Raw genomic sequence first — 23,032 nt, 5'->3', positions numbered from 1 at the left:
AAGCACGATAAAAACACAGAAGAAAAACATTTATAGCTTTGAATGAAATGTCTGCATGATAATCACTTGTTTACTCCAAAAGTCTATACAGCACATCAAAGTGTTTTTCTGTCATCTTCTTTAAATATTTTCAGTAATGTACACTAATTGTGAAATCCTACCACTCTAACACTCTAACCTGTGCAGTGCTCTCTCAACTTCAGATATTCGTTAATTTCTAGTCAATTTAAATCATCCAGCCTGAGGCAAAGTCTAAGTCTCTGTCCACTCTGGAAAAAAGACAGACAGCTATTTTCTTATGATAAACATACATTTCTAACTTTTCTTAAAATGCACCTCACTTCACAAAAACGTAAACTTTTCTTAGCTGTGGGATGTTTTATTGTTCAATTCATCTCCCTCTCCACAAAATATTGGGAACTATGTATATTAATTACAGTTTGTAAATAAAGCTGTAATCTATCTCTTAAATGAGCAGCTGGAATGCATCCAAGTGAATTTGCTTTTTGTCTCCTACTGCTAGCAGTAATACTCCTCCGCTTGCCGCTACTACTTGATGGCAGCAGTGGCTGCTATGCTTACTGGCGTGAGAATGTTGTCTGACATTAAACCGGTCAGTGTAACAAAAAAGGTTGGGGGACTGCTGGTCTACGGGACTAACAGGTAATGAGTAAGGTGGGGGTTCTGTGTATTACAATTCATGAGACTTATTTGACCAAATACCAGTGTATATTTTGAAGTATTCTTTCTGTACCAAGAGTTTGTTTGTGTGTATATATACACATATTTTATGTTTTGATGTTTGGTGTTTTCATCTGTCTGACAGGATTTCTATATGAGTACCTTCTGTCATTTAGTATTCTAGCTTGAGTATACTAAATGGTTGAGTATCTACTCCAAAGAAATCCTGACACCTTGCCATCATATATAGCATGCAGACCAGCTATAGCCCATAGTGTAGTGTCCATAGTATCTAGGAGCAGACCACAAAATACTGAGAGAAAGTAGGATGAAAATGAGGGATGCAGCATTGAGTTATGCCAATAAGAAAGAGGGAAGGAGAGAGATAGAAGAGGAAAGAGTGTGCTGTTTCACACTTCCATTTAGGGATACACATTTAGTCTTCACACGGTGCCCTGGAGGGATTTCAATGCCTGGCTTTTGTCTCCACTGCCTGTGTGTTTGCCAGCATCTTGGCTTTCTTCTTTGTCTTTTGTCTTTTTTTTTTCATTTCCAAACTAACCTTCACAGTTTCTCTTGTTTTTTCTCCTTTAATTTCTGTAATCTTTGGACACACAATTTAAGGGCTATCTAGCTACAGTATTTTTTTCACAAGTAAATGCAACAGAATATTACATTTCAAGCTGCCCTTATACTTGGTAAAAATGAATTAAATTCTATGTAAATAGCCAGCTTGAGTTTGCAGACTCAAGTATTCTTTGTGTCTGCAAAAAAAATACTTGCTGTTATTTTTTTTCCCATACTGCATAATTTTTCTAAATTTGTCCTACTTTATCTTTGTAATGCATGTGCTGCTTTCTTTATGGTCCAATTTGGTGACCATCTGTCTTTTTGTGAGGAGGCCATATTGGCTCTTCACATTGATTATGACTGAATGATACCAGATCAGTTTCCAGTCATCTTGTATCAGTCATTGGAATCCAGAACATCATTGAAAGGAAAAAATGCTCTTCTACTATTGCAATCTCTGATTTTACCAATACATCTGACAAAATATCACAGTCACCACATACAACTCCTCATCTGCTTGCCTCTCCAGAGAAGTGTGTCATTTTCGCAACAACAGTGTTTTCGATTGCATGTTTTTCACCTTTCATAACTCAGTAAATGAGAGGGAGATTGTTTTATTATTATTATTATTTTATTATTATTATTATTATTATTATTATTACATAGTTACTAATTCTACCACTAGATATCCAATTGTGTACTCAGCCTACATTTAACCCTCCCCCATTATACATCAACTAAACAACCTATTTACCAATATTTTAAGGCCAATTAAACGTTCTTAAACATATGAGAAGTGCCACTAGTGGACCCAACTTTAAAAACAAAGCCCCGATTAAAGTCATACAAGAAGGAAGGCTCTCTACAAATGCAGGGGTATAAAACATAAGGGGAAAAGACCCAAGAAAAATATTAGCCAAATATGAGGATAACTGCACCACCTCCATCAGCAAAATGTGTGATTTTCTTTGCTTCTGGTCACCTAAGACTCGTGTTAGGCCTGGTCTTTCTGTAAACCACTGCTATAGTCCCTGCTACTGCAGCAAAGAGAGCTGAAAAAAAGAGAAAAAACAGAAAAGACAAACAGAGACTGTATAGTAACAATTAAAGAAAGAGGTAGTACTACACAAGGAAAAGACAGTGAGTAACGGTTATATAGTAAATGAAGAGAGGAAGGGCATCCCCAATTAGTGACAAAGCAGAATGCTACAGATACAAACATAAGTACTGCTTCCATCCCCTGACTGTCAGCTTATTTTACCCCCTCAAACTCTTTTTACAGTCACTGTCATTGCCTTTGTTTCACCCTGCTTTCATGTCAGTTCTCTTCATTTCATTTCTGGTGGAAGTAAGCGCCTCTCCCTGTCTACCAACTACAAAAGCTGCTCGAAACAATCTCCTCATTCTTTCTACACTCTTGTGCCGTCTTTGGTTTTGTGTGTCTCTTTTAATGGGGTTAATCAGTAAAACTCAAAGTAATATCCCAGCTAGAAGTAATTAAGTTGTCAAAACAGGGTTCTTTAAACTTCTCTCCACGTCTGATGGTGGAACACTCATTGTCTACCTCCTGCTGGCCCATTAGCATATTTTTTATTATCCATCATTAACTCAGCGTTGATACATTGTTCTCAAAATTGTACGTGTGTCCTCAGGCCCATGTGTTTCTTTGACCCATGTAGTTTCTGAAACCTGATGTCGTCAGTGAAAAACAATCAAAATCTCACAAACAGATGCATGTGTAACACTAGAGCACATAGTTAATGAACAGAGAGTCCAAAGATGAGAAGAGCGAGGAAGGAACTAAAGAGACAGAGGGAAGAGAAAAGGAGCTAGGGCTGGTGTAGCACAGGAAAATTGAGCTGTATTAAACCGTAATCCGGTTAGCAACGGCTGGTTGTAATCTCCCTCATTAATAACGTACTCCCGGTCTAATCTACAAACCATCAAAAGAGAGAAAAATTTCCATAGATGAGCAGCTTTTAGCAATTTTATGAGGACTCTTGATGCTTCATTTTTACAGATGTCAAACGTCAGATGAGTTGACAGTCTGGCAGGCAGAGAAGAAAAAAATCACATTGGAATTACAAATACCTCCAAATCCTGAATCTCAGTAATTAGTGGGGATAAACAAACTGCAGCATGATAAACAGCACCAAATAAATCACCAAAAAGGGAAGGACTGTGAATGAGCATACACTGTAAAAATGTTGGTCTAATAATGTCGTGTTATTTTGTTTCAGATTTGACCCAGAGGAGGGGGTAGCGGAATTAAATGTAAGCTGTGTAGTTTAAAGGCATTCCGAGTTTTGAAATGTGAAATTTGACATTAAAATTAAATTAAGCTATAAAGTTAAACCAAACAGACACATTTGTTCTTTCCAACTTTCCAAATGTTTTAAAAAGTATTATAAAATTACTACACACACACACATACATACACACATATATGGACAATTTAAGTATGTGTATGTGTTTTTCAGTTAGTAATTTATAGCAATTTTAACAAGGGTATAGTCTAGCAAAAAAAAAAAAAAACAGTGACATTTTCTTTCCCTCTTACGCAAGCAGGTGTGCAGACACATACAAACACAAATTGGACTTGTCTGTAACGAAAGCAGTAAAGATGCAAGCAGCATAAGACATTTGGTTGGCTGTAGGCATTAGGAAATCCAATATGGATGCATTAAATGAACGTGGCCAGAGACCGCACAAGCAAGCAGGCATCGGTTCAGAGAGGAGACAGAAAGCAAGGGACACAGACAGGAAGGCAGGCAGCTTGTTGATTACTCTGCTGTTTAACATTAGGAAATGCCAGAATGAAAATGGTGCTCATATTGCCCTGTCAATTGCCTTGTTAGCTGCAGCCAGAGAGAGTGAGAATAGGCAACGGGGTAGAAAAATCAGCTTTCTGAAGTGGTTGGTCTAAATTTCCATTTGTCTCAGCGGGGTTTGGGAGGCAGGGGGTTTAAATGTGGTTATAATATGAAAAAACGTTTGCATAGCCTTCCCTTCACACAAACTCTGACACACATCCATCAGCATTTCACACTTTGCAACATACACGTAAGCCCGCACACATAGACCTCTAGAAACACCACAAGCATATACCACCCCCACTGGGTACGCTTTGACACTATTTGTATCCACACTCACACAGCTGCAGTCCTTCCATCTCTGTCCCACCAATCTCTGGACTCAATTCCCTGCAGTTCATTGTGATGTGACACCTGTTGGTGAGGAGAGGTGAATTGAGCATCAGAACATTCCACAATAAGAAGAGAGGAAAGAGATAACTGCCGATTGTGAGCAGAAGAGGAATCGTCTGAGCGTCTGCGGTCATGATGAGGTCAGTGAATAGTTGCCAAAGCAAATCTAGTAGACTCAATGTACCAGGGGAAGAAGGGCACTTCAGGTTTAATGGATGTGTAAAAATGGCAGAGTGAGTTAAGAATATGTTTCTTTTATTTTAAAGGTGTTGATATTTTAAATAAATCCTTGGCAAAACAGCTATTTCACCCGCAGGCAGTGTTGGGAAGGTTACTTTTAAAATGTATTCCATTACAGAATACAGAATACATGCCCCAAAATGTATTCTGTAACATATTCCGTTACGTTACTCAATGAGAGTAACGTATTCTGAATACTTTGGATTACTTAATATATTATCATGCTGTTTACAACTACGTGAATGTTTTATTGCTGTGATTTATTACTGTTACTGAAGGTTTGTGGCTCCGTAGTAAAGGGACCCCTGGCTAATACACTCTAAGAAATAAAATGTTGTATTTACTCCACCCAGTTATGTCAACCGGTTCCACACAACTGGGTTAGTGAAATATAAAATGTATGATATATTTAATTTGAACAACAAATTTTAAGTAAATCTGATAAATCTACTCACCCAAAACACGCTCTACTGAAACTATAGGATTAAATCACTTTAACAGAATTGCAACTTACTCTATTTAAGTTTGTAAATTAAAAAAAATCGAACACAAGTTTATTCAGTTAACCTAACTTTAATAACACTTTGTGTAAAACTTGTTGAAGCACACTTTGAGCAATTCAAATGCTTCTAGATAGTTTTTCCTAAACAATCTTTACAAATATTCAAGTGCATTTTAAGTGCAGGAAGAAAAGATACAAAATGTCATGTTAAACTGAAATGATTACTGGAAAGTGTTGTGATTCCAACATTTTTAACATTAACATTACTTAATGTTAATGTAAACTTGACTGGGCTACAATAAAAAGCCCATAATACAGCCCTGCAAACAGCAGGTAGAAATTACTTAAGTGTCATTTTTGTCCATATTTAGAAAAATAACCTTTGCTTCAAAACTTAATCTGAAGTCCAAAGTTAGGAGCACTCTTTTTCAGTGTAGTTGGATGTTGGTAAAGGTTCAAGAACAAAGAACGCAGAAAAGTGAAAGGCCTTGCAGAAGTTCTTGTGGCAATTCAAACTGAACAGTTTATGAAGTGCAAGGAGAAGGGTTCGAGAACCTTAAAGTTCAGTGTCCTCTATAGTTCAGTGCAGGCTGTTTCACTCAAGCAGTTTGTTTTTCTTCATGGATAGGTTGTTCCCATCCAACTCCATCAGCACCTTATGAAGAAATTCAAATGTGTATTTCAGGTGCTTTGGGTAGCTCAGATTTAGACTGTAGATTAGTCCAAGCAGGAGGGCACACCACTTTGCCACATCACTAAGAGCTTGCAGCACAGTGCATCCTTCTATGATGACACCAATGTCCTCAGGTGTATCTGCAGAGTTTGCTCCTTCATGTCTGACAACATAGACTCCCAAAGTCAGCTGCTCCATTTCTCTGCCTACTCCAAGATCCACATCCTTTAAATAAAAATAAAAGAAAAAGTTAATTGCATACATATACATATGGACAAGTAAGTCCACCTTCCATTTCCAATCCCAAATTAAAAAAAGGAAAATAACTGATCGTTTTTCTTTTTTAACTTACCAAGAATTCCTTGAACAGGTCATCTGGCTTTTCATTTAAGTAGACACAGACAGCTTTCAGAATGCATTCCCGTCGAACATTAACGCTGGGAGTCTGGTGGAGATAAGAACTCAATATGAGAGAAGTTTCCTATTTTGGTTCCTTTCAACCTCTTTACAAAACAAAGTCAAAAATATTAACACATAATCCAGATAAGTGATTAAGCAATGTTTCATAACTCACATCAGTGACGTGCAGTGAGGTTCATGATTGGTAAGGCACTGATTCCTCTGAGTCAGATAAACAAATATATGAACCCAAAAATCAAAGCTTTTGAATTTTGACATTACGTGAAAGCTTTCATTTTTGCTTTAATCAATTCTAGATTGTTCAACAATATATTTAATAATTGTGCCCATAAGAATATTAAAATTAAATAGAAGATTAGAACTGGGCAATATGGACTTAAAATCCTATCATGACATTTTGTGGTATTTTTTGCAATAACAATAAGTCTGTGAAGGTTCTCAGTCATCCAGGTCATCATAGTCTAAGGCGCTTGGAAAGAAAAGTGAAGCTTCTTCAATGAAGAAGCTTCTCGGATGAGAGATGAAATGTCTTCAAGCAACTTAAAGAAGTCCAGACGCTTTTCTTTCCAAGCTTCTTAAGCCTCACAAATACAAATACTGCAAATTAAATTTAGCAAATGTGCTATTTAGACAAACCAGCAGTTATTTATCTTGTTGAATTGATGATAAGTTTGACATTAATGGAAGTAATAGTCTCAACTAAATTATCATATATTTTTTTAGAGGTTTGAAAGCAGTCTATCATTTTAATCACATAGGACGTGTGTTATCACAATATTGATAAGCGATGCAATAAGTGCCCAGCCCTACAGAAGATGCATTAAAATTTATTTAGGTTTGGTGTGTCTCATTTTTTGTGTGTAGTAAATAAATTGGTCAAATGACCTGGAAACAATTATAGAAAAATCATTCATTTTACATCAATTTATTAATTTATAAATAGGACATGCATTGAAATAAAATTGGTGCGTCTCATTGCTTAGGACTGATTTGGTGTCAATTTGTCCTTTGTGAAATTTACTGATGTTCCCTAAGTGCGCTGCTTTATCACTGTGTCAATGGCACTCTCAGTGTAATGTGATTACACTGTGAATCCATATACGTGTACCTCTTATACATGTTGCCTTTAGGGTTCAGCACTGCCCTCCATCAGCCTCACTCCATGCATTTTTGCAGCACATTTATGACCAATTACATTAGACATGTAACACACATTCGTCAAATAAATTAGGTAGTCTGCATCAAGTCATCATCTGTATTACATGTGTAATCAAACATTTACGTTGACAATTTAGAGAAACAGCAGTGGGATTGCGCATGTGTGTGTCAGCGGTGAGACACAGCATCATCATTGCCTCCTCTCAGCATTTTACCTTGTATTTGAACAGAAAATCCGTAATGACAGCAATTTTGACCATAAAAATATTGAAATCACACAGAAAGCAAATTTAAAATCTAGTGTACAAATTGAATTTCTCTTTTGTTAGTATTTTACTTCTCATTAAGGTGCCTCACTTGACTGCATGTCACTGATTCACATGTATCTACAAAATATTCAAATATACACATATTCAGTTGAAAAAAAAATTCTGATTAATGACAGACACAGAAGTTGAAGAAGCATTCAAATAATTTCAGAGCTCAATCAAGGTCATCTAAAATACATACCCCATCCATGGCTGCCATGATTAAGTTGATATTGCATTTAGCTGTTCCCTCCTTCTATTTGAACACTCTAAGAAGGTGGTCAGCGTAGTGGTCCAGCTTGGCCATGAAAGTCGAAAACAAAGGGACCATGGTGATGTGGGCGAACTCTGCAACAACCTGAAACATATTAAAAATTACAACTAGAGAGTATTCTCTATTAATTTTATTAGAGGCCACATGCAAGAATGTTACAACTTTCAGTCAAACATTTTGTATCTTTTAAAGTTAACAATTTACAGTACTTTGTTCTTCTTTAAATACAAGTTCTTATGAAAATGACTTGCAATAACAAAGTTAGTAAGAATTACCTCAGTCTCTGAAAACAGGGCAGGCCATCTGTTTTTGACCCCTGCAATGAATGGCATGTCTTTGATGATTTCCTGTCTTCGGTAGCGATGATAGCCAATGGAAACTGATACAAGGAGTTAAATGCATTATATATAACAGTATTACACATTATTCTGCACTTCAATGACAACAGAAGAACGCATGTCTTATACTTTACAAATCAAACTGTCAATCGCTTAAATCCCTGCGTTTGACACTAAACCAGAAATCAACATGGAGTCGAATTCTTTCAAACAATGTAGCAACTTAATTGAGGCACATTTCTAAAATATACTATACATTCATTTCATTCTTCAAACTACAGGATCGCTGGCGCTCCCGGTGGTCATTACTGATGTCAGGGAGCAGGTGCGGTAGATGTTGGGAGTAATTTTAAAACTGTTGGTCTTAGTAGGCAAGTCTCACCTTAACAGGAATCGCAAAAGATTTTGGAAAATTACACCGAAGCAGGTTCAACAATATTTGTTAAATGTTTTCATACTTCTAACACGTGAGAGAGGTATACAAGCTAGAGTGTTAAAAAATTTACCAGGCATCATTTGTTTAAAAAAAGTGCAAAAGTATTCCCGAAAGTGTCAAATGTTTATCAGTTAGTGTACATTAATCAAATTTGTCATCCTTAAATTGTTGTACTTACCAAATAATCATCAGATGGCGATGGATTCTATCCAGGATACTAAGCATATGCAAGTCTCAGTTGAAAATGGCGGATGATCAAACTTCCACACTGCACATGTGCAAACTCAGAAGTACGGAGAGCCTATTAGGACAATCCTCTTTAAATTAAAGTGCTCTTCATTTTAAATGAACTTGGAACTACGTTGGATTTAATTTACTGCATTTTGTTGTATTGAAATCTTATGTTGTTAATTAAATTCAAAACAACATACTTGTGTTTAAAGTTAAAAATCAATTGGTGGCATTAGTTTTAACATAAAACATTTACATAATGCTACCAACATCAGTGTGTCATTTCTTAGAGTGTACGTGGGGTTCTGTGTCGGGCTCGTAGCAGAAAAATAGCTTTACTTTGTTGTCTGGGTCAACTTTGCTTGCGAGAGGCGTTGAAAGGCTGCTCCAACGGAACTTATTGTTTCGGAGGAAAACACGAACACAGTGAACAGTCGAGTCTTAATAGCTTACTTACAACTGGGCTTGTCAGGCAGTCTTCTTGGCTGCAGTGGTTATTATTATATTTACATGCTTCCAGCTCCCGTTTTTGCTTGATGACAACTCATACTTTTTCTCCCTCCCTCGCTCACAGACACATGTGTATGGCAGTCAGTTCTCCCTGCAGCACGGACTACACTGCCTATGATGCTACATTCTTTAGAGCTATGCCTGTAGCATTCTGCCTATTAGCTTAGCACAACAACAACAAAAAGGCGCTCTCTCGCCCAGGAACCACAGAGAGAGAGCGTCACCTTGTAACCATGGCAACCGTAACGCTGCCACCTGGAACAACAGAACATAGCTGTCAAACAAAACCCAAACAGTCCTGATCCGCCACAATATGAAACAGGGAAGTACTGCTGTGTAATCCATTTATTTCAACAAAGTAACTGTATTCTAAATACCACCTTTTTAAATGGTACCTGTAACAGAATATAGTTACTCATATTTTGTATTTTAAATACGTAACGGCGGTACATGTATTCCGTTACTCCCCAACACTGCCCGCAGGTTATATTTTTTTTGTCTTTTTATGCACCACCAACCAAAAACAAAAGACTGAAAATAAACATCATATGTTAAAGGTCTCCTGGTGATGCACACATTGTTCTATACATATACCCAATTAAATATAAAATGTGAAGATAATGTTTCAGAAGAAATGGATGTAAAGGCTGCTATCTCTTAATAATAACTTATATAGTATTCTACATATTAATTCCAACTCTCTCAGAAGAGCAGTTTTCTATTACCTGAATGCATTATGAACTTTATGTAGTGAGATACTTCATCAGTGGCCTCAGGGGACAGGTATTAACAAAAACAAAAAAAAGGACAACGGTCTATAATAATGATAACGTAGTAGGCGCAATCTACCCCAAGGACCATCTTTTCATGACAAACTTTAGCCACTAATTATCCTCTGGAGATAAAATCATAGCCTGGAGCAACGTTTCTAAATATTTCCCTGGCATTGCTGCCTGTGACTGGGATGCTAATAGCCCCTTAAGTAATAATCATAGCAACACGATTAGACCTCCAAACATCAAGGGGGCAGTAATCTTGTTGGTTTAGCACTAGAACTGCCAAAATGTCCAACCCCCTAGAACCACCAGAAGACATGCCCCATCCTTTAACTGTAGCATCAGGGGGAATTATATTAATTCTTGTGAAGTGGTTGTTTTCTTGTGGGGTTTTTTTCTGAATATAAGTACTAATGAATAAAATAACTATTTAACATTCAGTTTTAGTTTTATGAAGGATTTAGACTATTTCAACATAGATCTTAAAGGTAGGATATTGTTTAGAATCCACCAAAAAAAACAACACAATTAATAACACATCTTAATTTAATACAGCATTTTGGTTGTCCAGTCCATACCTCCCCTAGTGTCAAAGTCTTGGAATTATCTTGCCTTTCAAGACTATATCCTTTTCTTACTCAATGCAGCATTCAAGTTCTGGTTCATGCCCTGGTCTTGACACTTCATGTTTAGATTACTGTAATGCCATTCTCTCTGGTTTCCCAAAAGATCTTCTTAATCGGCTCTGAATTTTACAGATCTCTGCAGCACGGATCATCACCCGCTCTAAGTCTACCGATCATATTACACCTCTTGTCATCTAGTATCACTGACTTTCCATTCTTCTGTGCATCCAGTGCAAGCTTCTGCTTCTCACTATCTCTCAAGTCTCCTTCGTTCTCACACCCTTTCCTATGCTCTGCTTTCCACGAGGACAGCTACTCTCCTGACTGCTCCTCATTTCAGAGGGTGCCAGAGACTTCAACCGCTGTACACATCATCTCTGAGACTTATGACCACTTTAGCTGTGTTAACTAGACACCGTTTAAATCTCAGCTCAAAGCCGAGCTGTTCACATCAGCATATCAACCATAACCATCTTGTTTTGAACAGCATTTCTAGAGTTAAAATCTTTCTCACTATTATGTTGAACTCCTTGTTCATTTTGTGTTTTTTTTCCCCTTGAGTGTGTTCAAAGTTTCCAATTTTTTTTTTAAATTATATTTATTTATTATCATTACAGAGGTGAAACATGAAGGATAATGTTTTGTTTTGGCTGTGCTGAGGTGTAACAAAAAGAAAAGTGTGCTCACTACAAGAGATCAGTAACCATGAGGATATAAACGCAAACCCAGAAGCAAGCCAAAGTTTAAGGTAATTTATTTCACACAAAGAATTTGCTGAGTTACATACAAAACACTCTAAGCTTCTTTTTACAGGGAGCTGGTGAGTAACAATAATGGAAAATATGGTGGAGAGGGGGGAGGCAGGCGAGCTTTCTGTCCAAAGCATGAATCTGAGAATGAAAACAAGCAGAGAGAATTCAATGCATCCAAATGGGAGTTCAGAGATGCACCACAAGGAAACAAGGAGTCGGAGACAGAGGGGCAAGATAATTATGACAGGAAACACACTAAGGTTAAGGCTGCCATTATCAGTTGCAAGAACTCGGCAAATGATCAGCAGGTGCGTGCAGGTGGAGCAAACAGCAGCTGGTTGGAAAGCCCACCTCAAGGCGGACCTCACCGGATAAGGAGTTTTGTTCACCTAAGAGAAGGCAGGAGAAAGGGAGAGGGTAAGAGAAGAATGGAGTCTAAAGAAAGGAAGATGAAAGCAACCACTGCCAGGCCATGACATGAACATGTTATTTTCTAAATTTTGAAACCGATCACACAGTTGGCTACAACAACATAAGGAACACATTTTAATAAAAGAAAAGAAAAGTGAACGTCATTAACCTCTGCCTTTTCATTACAGGACCTGCAGCCTGTCTTTTATCCAGTGTCCAGGGGCAGAGCAGATCATACTTTTAATGGGCAATCATAAAGTTCAGTGATCCAGCCCATAAAAACCAACAGCTATACCTGCTTTCAATTTTACCACTTTTAATACAGGGCCTTCTTGTTGTGCACCTACAGATCACTTTCTGTGTAGCTGCTGCACTTGCCCCCTGGAAGTCCCATTCAGATCACTTACACGTGTGTGTCTTGTACACAAAAAACAAACAAAAAATTACTTCTCTTTGAAACTGATAAAGTTTTATGCTGAACATAATCAGTGGTGATGAGAGCTGGGTTTCCAATTACAACCAAGTTATTGCCATCGTGTGCTGGAACGCAGCGCATTCAAAACACGGTTCACGTTTTTGTTTTTTTGGCCACATCAACACAATTGTTCCTTTACCATCAGCCCTGCTTGGCAGATTTGGCTCTTACAACTTTGCCCTCTTCTCCAAATTGAAATTCAAGTTGAACGCTCGCTGTTCTGACACACTGGAAGTGATCCAGCAAACACTGCAGCCGCTGAAGTGCTCGGGTCAGAACAGGACTTCCAGGGAGTACCATAAAAATGTCAGTGGTGCTACTGGAATGAGCTGCAATATATAGTTTGATGTTAGCGACAGTCATTCCTCAGATAGACTTATGGGTCTTTTAATTAGAGTAGAAGCTCTGTGTTTGCAGTGGTTGTTTTAAGTGAAAAAATATTATTCCTATGATTGTGTTTAGATGTGTTTTCTTCTCAGTTCTGTCTTGCAAAACAGATCTTTATCTAAATGAGTTTTCATACAAATAAAAAAAACCTGACAACTAACTTTTGCATACTCACTGTTTCCTTTCACATACAGCAACTTACACACACAGCCACAAACACAGTAAATGATACACAGAGTCAGTCACTTGGCACCCATTGCCAAAGTGGTAAACACAGTCCACTAATTATGGATGTGGTTTGCTGTGGATGTGACACCTGTGTCCCGCCTCCTGTGTCTCTTTGGATTGGACAGCTGTGCTAACACTGACTACTGTGCCAGAGTTCACACACACACACAAATGCACTGGCCAAGAAAAAGCATGCACACATACAGATTGAAATAAACGGTTGAAAGTGAACAGAGATACTTAGAAAAAAGAAACATGGAATATTCAGAATTTCATTTCCTTTATTATGTGCTGGAAAAAGACACAAGTTGAATGGAAGTATTCCTGTTAGCTGAATAATAATTTAGACACACAAGCACACATGTGCACTTTTCTCCCTTACCAGGTTTATTGCAGATTAAACTTCTCCAGAACCTTTAGTTATCCATTATTTTGTTTGAAGGCCATATTGGTTTTGAGCTACAAGTGGGATAACATGCACTTAGTCAGCACAACAGCCAAAATAACTTGCTGATCTAGATAAATCCTTTGTGGATTAATTTGGGAGTTCAACAGAACAGTTATAGGTAATATTTCACTTTCTTTCTGTCACTGTACTTGGAACATATTCTAAAGATATTTATTTGTTTGCATAATGCTGAGTGTCTTTCCATTTAATGCTATATTTTACTGGCTATATAGCTGTCTGTTTTTGTTGAAAATCATTTGCTTCCATGGAAAATGACAGATGTGAAAATAAAATGGCAAATAAAATGTAGCATAGAGTATATTGTCTCTTAAATTTGAAGTGTTTGACATATAGTTTCCTGTTGCTAGATCCCCACATGCCTATTTAGACAAGAAAAGAATTGCTTTTTGAATTGAATTTGCAAGAGCATTTTTTGTGCCAAGTTAGGCTATAATTTATTATACCAGATGTCTAACTATTCAACAGTACAGTGTTCCCATTGCCTAGGCATGTTGAATCACATTCAAGATGTCACAGGTTTTCATATGACTGACTGGCATAGCTTTTTCTAACTGCGGGAGTGGAGTTACGCTGAATTATCTATAGCATTTTCAGGGTCTCACAAACATGGGGAAAAAGGAGAGATACGAAAGAAAAGGAAAGCCATGCACTTATTGAATCCCTGCATGCTCCATTGGTGCTGTTTTCTGTAACTGAATCTGACCTTTGATGGAGGATATTCATTCATTTCATTGGACAAGACAGAAAAAAAGTGTCAGCGCTATATTTGTTAAATGTCAAAACTACCAATGTGTCCATTACTCACTATGTTTAATTTTCACTTGGGGCAATTACAAGTTTCAAATTATGCACATATTTTAGGCGCCTAAATGAGTATGAGCTGAAAATGTCATTTTCTATTTATCAGAGCAACAGAGCAACTCCAGTCATCAAAAAGTGGGGTTATTACATTTTGGATTGATATCTGACATAATGAAATCTTTCCATCTGTTGCAAAGTGAGGTTAGACAAGATTAACTGAAGTAAAGTTTTCTCAAACTGCAGTACTTTTTTCTAGAATAATTTAATTATTATATATTTTTTTCTGTATCTCAAGTTCTTGGCTATCAGAAAAACTGTTGGTCAGCTTTCCACACCCATGACCTGCGTATATTCCTTTAAATGAAGAAACAAGAAGAGGCCCAAAGCAGTGAGACAGCAATTAAACAGTTAAAGGTTACATCACCACCATCATACAGTACACTCAGCAAAACCACACAATGTGCTAAGTTGAACCCATGTAGCGCTCCCATTGAGCATCTTATTCACTTTACAGTGTTTCTGATGAGACACTTACAAAGTCAGTCTTGAGAGTTAAAGTAAGTGAATGTAATGAAAGATGAATCACATATAAATCTTAAAGGCCTTGAAGCAATCTTCTATTTGATGGTTTTGGTAACTAAAACTTTATTTGCGATTTAGCATTATTTCTCCTTCAGAATAAGGTCAAAGTGGATTCAGAGACCACTGAGGAATATAAACATAAAGAGAAAGTAAATTTCCATTTGAAAAAGTAAACCTGAAGAGGGTGAGAAAACAAAGAAGCAGGCTCAAAATCTGAAAAACAGCACAGGCTAGAAAGTAGTTATTAATGATAAAAACAAGATTTTGTTTTAAGAGAGACCGAAGAAAAGGGAACAACTACCTTGAGAATCCAGCAAGTACTTTAACAGTTTGGTCAAAGAGAAGTTTGAATATATTTATTATAGTATAGTACAGGCGTAGACAAGTAAAAAAAAAAATCCCTCTTTGGCACAGTGTTTGGCAACAACTAAAAGAGCATGCACCTGCACCAGTTTGTGTCCTCACACTGGCCTGAAGACATATTTAATCCCTCAAGAGATATAAATCTTTGGCAAAGTCGGGTAGCTATCCCCAAAGTTTTAAAACAGCAACAATGTCAGATGATTTAGGAGACAACACTTCTCTTTTAGGACTACAATAAAGTCCAAGTGTTATTTCCATCAAGCAGTCTGGCTGTAGATTGACAGTCTCCCAACTCCAGATCGCTCTAATGCACACTTTTCCTGACTCAGTCCTTCCATCTGTGTTTTTGTCTCCCCGTCAGGCCTCCTACAGCCTTTACGTCTGCCTTTGCATCTGAACACTTGTCATTTAAAAGATTTTACTAACAGATAAAATGGTAATAAACCAATTAGCAAGTTGTATAGATTTTGCAAGACGGTTGTCTAGAGATTGGGATATTCTGCTGTTGACATCAATAATATTAATTCAATGACACACTGTGCTTTGAGTATAAAAAATTACAGCAGGGCAATCAAAAGTAGAAAGACAAAAAAAAGATTGAATGTTCTGCTGAAAATGTTATTATCAGTGGTAATCATCAACTGCGCATTAACTGCTTGATGGGGTCAGACAAAAGCAATTGACTGTTCATTTTAAAAACCCTGTCATACAGTCTACATATAGCAGCAGGCCACCACGTAGGCATATTGAACTCTTCAAAACAATATCTTCATGCTCTACAGGGAGGATGCACATTATTAAGAATCTATTTTATGTTCTGGTCTTCCTTATTGAAGCCAGGGACTAACATTTTTTGTTATTGGATTGTCACGGACGTAGAATATCACATGCTGTTTTTCTACCATGAAGTGCAATGTTCATAAACAGATCATGACAAAGTTAAGCAGTTCCCTATTTCTGATCATAAATTATATTTGGATAATTTTTTTGATTCTATATGAAGGCAAAAAGCTGCTGTTTTCTTAATCTTAACCACTATGTTTTAGTGTTGTTCATACTTTTGATTCAGCTTCTGGGGGTGGCAAAATGACTCAGTGACAGCTTGACTATATAAAGGTCTGCTAGGTCATACTAATGTGAATTAACTATACAGCTTTGCACCCTGCAGTTTCAGGTAAGCTCAGGGACTTGTTCACCAAGCCACTGGGTTAGAACTGTGTGTAGGTTCTCCATGTGGGCTCTACTGTATGGCACAGATACTAGTCATAGATAACTAGTATCACGGTCACGATGAGGGTTATCGTCTTTCTTTATAAACCCAGGCCTTATGCTTAAGGCCCTGTGTGCACTCACATAAAAGGGGGTGTTTGATGCGTGATTTGACCCGCCTACTCTAATCAGAGACATTATCAGAAAAACAGGTGATAAGAGATCTGTAAGGATGATAAAAATTAAATGGTAAATGCACTGCTGGTCCTGCAAATAAGGCAAGAGAGTAATTCTACAGATGTTTGCGAATCTTGTGAATCCACGATCATCACATAGGCACACAGAGTGGAAAGAAGAATATTTTATCAATTTATATTTATTTTACTGTTCAGCGCACTCTTGCTGCTGCTGTTTATTTCTAATATGACAGCTGCACAGTAGAGCTCTTAGACTACAGATACATTTAAAACATGAAGTGTTATTCAGTGTCTTCTGGTTTATTGTAGGATGTTAATGTACACATATAACTGAAACCTTATGCATTCTTAGCACGTTTATGTCTCATCAATACTGGAATGAAGATTAAAATAATTTAGAACAATGGCATTGGTGTTCTGTTTCAATAAGATATACCCCAATAACCACCATCATGCTTATAATATTACCCATTTACAGTGCCTCTAAATCCCTTACACACACTCCCTTTTCGTCTGTGGCTAGACTCCAAATTATTTCTCTGACAGTGACAGCAGGGACAATGGGAGCAGTATGTGGTTTTGTCTAATTTTGGGCCATCCTCCAAAGATGGAGAGCTATTAATTAAAGTGGATCACACTCCCTAGCTGCCTTGGTTTTTACTCATATCTGTGCAAATAGCCTGATGCTCTCTTTACGCCTCTTAGCAAACCTGACAAGTTATTACTTTTTTATTTCACTTTGATATTTCAAACAAGGCTGTCATATGCTGGACAATGGCATTCACTATTCTAGCAACTAAGAAGTGGCTTTCGTATAAATAAGTACTCAAAGTGCTTTATTTAGTGCTACCGTGCCCTGAATAATTCTAATCTGATGCAATTAAGAGGAGAGAAAGAAGGGAAAAAACACTGCTAAAAAATATGCCTATAAAACACCTCATACTTATTTATCATTTTATGCGCAATCTAATTATATTTGGTATCGCAGTGCATTTCACCATCTCATTCCCTTTAGTTCCCCTTCTTGAATGAAGTGGATCTGATACTGCGCTCATCCTGCTGTAGGAGAAATCTTGATCAGACGCTAGGCTGTGATTGTCAGCCCAGATTATCTGGCGATGTGGACATTTTGTAAACTGAGCCATCCTGATTACATCACTGTTCATTTTCAGTTTAGATACTCCACTGTCACAATTCACCAATTTGCCCCATGGGGCTTTATATAATCCAAATAGCATAGCAACATATGGGTGATATTTATAGAATGACATTTACAATGGTAGTGTAGTTTATGATGATTTACACCAAGACAGTAAAGGGAGATTGGAGGGATGATGATTCTGCTACAGGCTGAAGGGTGATTCAGACTCTCAAATCGATGGTCAGTTTAGACATTTATTAACAAGCTGAACTCATGCCGACTGATTCCCAGTAGAAATGACAAGGCAATAATGGCAAATATGTGAAAGAATGTGAAACTCCTCATATGTCTTGAGCTAACATTTCCTTCATCTTTTTTTTATTCTTTGGACACAGACCTTGAAGGGAGAGTTTACTCTAAAATCATAGTTTCCTACGTGGAACTGCTTATGGCAAAGAATAAGTGAATAATAATTTCTAGAAGGAGTTGCTAGAAGAATGTGCAGATATTTCTGCAAAACATATCCCCATAATACCTTATTTTGTTGTAAAATATTTCTTTAATATTCTTATATTTACATTTGCTTTCCCAGAGATTTAAAAAAACATCACCATATCGGAGTTCCCCCTATTAATTAAACTTCCAGATGCTTCCAGAAATTATTTTTCCTCACAAAAATGTCTTCTTTAATATAGAACCTATATCACTATATATACGCACACACAACTACCATAAACTAATATAGAATGATTTCAGTCAGTCATCATTGCATGCATTGTTACTTGAGTGTGTTTTGCAGATTCTTTTTTTGTTTTTTGGTGTTTACATCTATTTTCACACGTTATTTGGGAGCCAAACTCTTTCTTGCCAAAGGGTCGACCAGCTGTAATAAGGGAGAAACATCTATTGTGGACATGGATCACAAACTTAGGTCTTCTAATTTGTATCCAAGATTATACCTGTGTTTACTTGCTTTGTCTTTATCAGATAAAGGACAGCTGCTGTAAATATTTGCCCACACCTCCTCTATTTCTCAGCAAACACAGGATAAGTAAACTGTTTGGCAGATGGCTACATCAACATTCAGAGCAATGATGTCTCTCTTTTATCAATAGACTTTCACTGCATCGTAGCAGCATTCCAAACTTTTTATGCTAAGTTTTGTTTTAAAATGGCTGTAAATTTAAAATTGACTTTGAGTCTGACTGGCTTATTTGCTTGCTATGCATGTTGCATGCTTAAATACATGAGTATGGCATTAAAGTTGAATATTGGAGCCTACTTACATACAAAAGAGATGTGAAGAGAAAAAAAATTATTCCTCAGACATGAAATAGATAGATAGATCTTTTTTGATACATGTCTTCTTTGCAAACCAATTTCCTCAAAAGTCAAAGTGATACCAGAGAAAACAGAAAACATTTCCCCTTCAAGTGGTCTTGCATGGATTTATGAGAGGCCCAAAGCAATTTACAGCACCACATGACAAAAGGAGAAATGTGTATATATAACCACACAGCTTTACCTGTTTGATGGAGGTGAATGTAAACAGCTTGGATTGTGCATATTCATTCAAGGGACACACACACACACAGAGCAAAGTATTTATCTGTCTGGCAGACCACTGAGTAGATATCAACTCCCCTTGTTTTATAATCTGTGGTACATCTTGTCTTGAGGCAGTCTCTCCCTCCCTCTCTCTCTCTTTAAAGTTCTGTCGTCATTCCAAGCCGGAATTGTCTGTGGCCGATGGAAGTGCCTCTATCTGATCCAGATCATCGGAATGAGTTTTCTCACTGCAAGCGTTCTGGAGACAATTCCCTGGCCACAGAATGGAAATAAACCATTGGCTGAAACATCAGATAAGAGAAGAACAATCAGTCATTGTATGTGTGTACACATGCATTTGTGTGTATTTGCGTGCATGCATTTGTTTGCGCCTGCTTGTTCATGCAGTGTTACATGCAAGTGTAAGTGTGTGTGTAGTTGTTGGTGTGTGATGGAAGACTACAGATCCTATCGGGCTAATACCTCTGTTGGGCCTTTGGCTAGGCATGCGTGCTCCATGGTAATTCTGCCCTCCGTATGTTTGTCCTCCCAATAACCGAGGGACTGAAAAAATAACAGGGATAAGAGAAAGCACACACACACACAAACACACACTTGGGGGAAGGGAAAGAATATTGACTGGGTGTTATTATTATCGGATGTTGTTGAGTGCAGGTGATCAAGCCCAGAGGTGTCAGTGGGAGTCCAAGCAGACTGTGTTGTGGTTATCTGTGTGTGCTTGTGTTTTATCAGTGCCATAGCAGTGAGGATGTGGATTACACAATCATTATATTCAACTTCTGCCCCTGGACACATGTTTTAAAAACATACACTCAAAGTGCAGATATTTAAACAGATTTCACAGTTGTAAAGTAACAGAATACTTTGATATTGCCATAAGTATTCACTCATCTATGCAAATGATTGAATTCAGATATTCCAATCTCATCCATGGCCATAAGTGTATAAAACCAAGCACCTAGGCATGCAGACTGCTTCTACAAACTTTTGTGAAAGAATGGGTCGCTCGCAGGTGCTCAGTGAATTCCAGTGAATTCAGTGAATCCTCACTACTAAATATTTCACAGTCAATGTGTTTCAGAACAAAGGGGAAGTGACTGAGAATGACAGCACCTCAGCTATGAGGTGGTAAGCTGTGTAAAAGCGGGGATTATGGTGTTGGGTTGTTATTGAGGAGTTGGGCTCAGGTCCTTAGTTCCAGTGTAAGGAGAATTCCTTTCACTGGAACTGCAGCATTAAGACTTTTGCCCAGACATTTTAGACAATTAAATATTCCCACCTTTTCAAGAAGAATTTGGGAATGGCCCCTTCCTGTTCCAACATGACTGCATCAGTCCACAAAAAGATCAATAAAGACATGAACAAACAAGTTTGGTGTGGAAGAACTTGACTAGCCTGCACAGTATCCTGACCTCAACCCAACAGAACACCTGATGAATTAGAGAGGAAACTGTGAGCCAGGTCTTCTCGTTTAACATCAGTGTCTGACCTCACAAATGCACTTCAAAAACTTCCACAAACACACTCCTGAAGCTCTTATATGGGATGTCACTCAAGTTCATATACATGTGAAGGCAGATGAGCAAGCACATTTGCCAATATCTATCTATACACACACACACACATATATATATATATATATATATATATATATATATATATATATATATGTGTGTGTGTGTGTGTGTGTGTGTGTGTGTGTGTGTGTATAGATAGATAGATAGATCTAGAGAGACAGAGAGATGGGTGTGTGTGTGTGTGTGTGTGTGTGTGTGTGTGTGTGTGTGTGTGTGTGTGTGTGTGTGTGTGTGTGTGTGTTTTAACAGAACAAAAGCATTGACGAACCAAAGTGATCCATAACAATTCTTTGCTGTCTGTGTGTAATGTAGGTAAAACTGACTGAACTGATCATTTCTCACAATAAAATAAAGGCTGTGTTCTCTGAACCAGATGTACCTATTTCAGTCACCCCAGATTGTCACTACAACAGTGCTGTTGTGCTTTTATTAAATGGCAAAGTGGTGGGCGTCTTTGTTGGCAAGAAATATGTAAAAGCAACAGCATATCATTGCATTCTGTTTCCATTTACCCTTTTACTAGACCATCTATTCTGAACTGCTTCTCCTATTTGGGGATATTTTTGCTAGTGTACCTGATTTTTGTATCTGTAGAATTACCACAAGAGGCTTTTGGATATGCTGCCTCTTCTCCCATCCAGATCGTTCAGAGCTGAATGGATAATGTGTGACTGACATTGCAAATTATGAAATTTGAATTGGAACAGTCATTGCCACCAAGCCCTTATCATGCAGACACAAGAGCAGAGCTACTCCCGAAAAGTGACTCTTAAACAGAAGAGCTCTCAATCTACCCGAAAGCACGTGCAGACATAATATAGGTGCAATTTAGAGAAGCATATCATTGATGTCATTTACAAATCTTACAGCTCCCATTTAACCATTTTCTAAGTGACAGGAGATCAAGCCCACACAATTGTCATGGAAAATATCAGGTCAAGCACTTTTGCTATATTTCAGTTACAAATTTTGACTTCCAAACACCTATTTTTCATCAATTTTCATGACTGTCTATCAAATAAGGGTTAAAGGGGGATGAGGGGCAGAAAAGAAATACATTAATTTTCATTTGTTCAGCTGTCTATCCAACTGCTGTTCAGAAATTTTGTACTTACTCTGTACATCTACATTTCACAAAAGTTTTTGGATAAAGACACTTTTTTGTTTTTGTAGTTTTGCCTCCATACACATCCACAAATGGATTTTAAATGAGACAATCGGGATGTTATTAAAGTGCACGATTTAGTTTTAGTTCAAAGGGTTTAACAAACTTCTCCCATCAAGTGTTTAGGAAATACATAAAGTATGGACACATTTCCACTTATAACAACAATACATCCCTTGATAATAGAATGCAGTCATGAAACACAATATTCCACGTGTGCTTGAGAGTACTGTCAAGGGTCAGTTGGACTTTTAATTGCAGAAGCTTGCAGTCAGTATTTGTGGTGATAGGCGCTGCATCTTAACATATCACATACAGGCATTCTGTATCAGGAGACAGATACAAGATTTGTTGGCTGAAGAAATGAACTATACTGGCAAAAGTATTGGGCCACAATTCTTAATCTTTGAATAGAGGTGTTTTTAATACAGTTGCCACAGGTGGATAAAAATCAAGCATCTGCCTTTAGAAACGTCTGTGAAAGAGCCTAAAGAGCCGACTGAAGCATGGCGCTGTAATAGGATGGCACCATTGGAACAAGCCAGTGTGTGATGGGTTTTTTTTTTCTCCTAGATATTTGACAATCAACTCTAAGTAGTATTATTGTTACTAATCAACTCAGCCAAATAGACCTTGTAAAATTACAGAGCAGGTTGGCCAAGTGATGAGGCGCATAGTGTAAGAAAGTTGCCAATACTCTGAGAGACCTTCAGAAAGCCTGGAGAACTACTACTCAAGACCCCCTTTTAAAAAATTA

At 37.5% G+C, this 23,032-nt stretch overlaps 1 protein-coding gene across 3 annotated transcripts; it reads right to left on the bottom strand.

Annotated features, from left to right (window-relative positions):
- Positions 1-5,250: 5,250 nt before the first annotated feature.
- Positions 5,251-9,151, bottom strand: LOC146504227 (uncharacterized). 3 transcript variants are annotated; one of them, XM_085131682.1, is made up of 5 exons: positions 8,985-9,151; positions 8,308-8,411; positions 7,961-8,116; positions 6,225-6,317; positions 5,251-6,097 (listed from the first exon to the last, which is right to left on the bottom strand). In XM_085131682.1, exons 3-5 carry the CDS (start codon positions 7,976-7,978, stop codon positions 5,795-5,797), a joined length of 414 nt encoding a protein of 137 aa, XP_084987808.1. In that variant the 5' UTR covers positions 7,979-8,116; positions 8,308-8,411; positions 8,985-9,151; the 3' UTR covers positions 5,251-5,794. The 3 variants fall into 3 exon arrangements, with proteins under 3 accessions (XP_084987808.1, XP_084987809.1, XP_084987810.1); XM_085131683.1 differs by having other exon boundaries at positions 7,961-8,411; XM_085131684.1 differs by having other exon boundaries at positions 7,961-9,151.
- Between the last annotated feature and the right edge of the window lie 13,881 nt (positions 9,152-23,032).

This window comes from Neolamprologus multifasciatus, chromosome 14 (assembly GCF_963576455.1).
Source record: "Neolamprologus multifasciatus chromosome 14, fNeoMul1.2, whole genome shotgun sequence".
NCBI lineage: Eukaryota > Metazoa > Chordata > Actinopteri > Cichliformes > Cichlidae > Neolamprologus > Neolamprologus multifasciatus.
The sequence above is the reverse complement of the archived record's forward strand: the minus strand, read 5'-3'. Positions and strand labels throughout refer to the sequence as shown.

Excerpts from the sequence above, each read along its gene's own strand:
- LOC146504227 (XM_085131684.1), bottom strand. Across the intron at positions 6,098-6,224 it reads ACCTGTTCAAGGAATTCTTG|GATGTGGATCTTGGAGTAGG; the intron begins GTAAGTTAAAAA and ends TTTTATTTAAAG.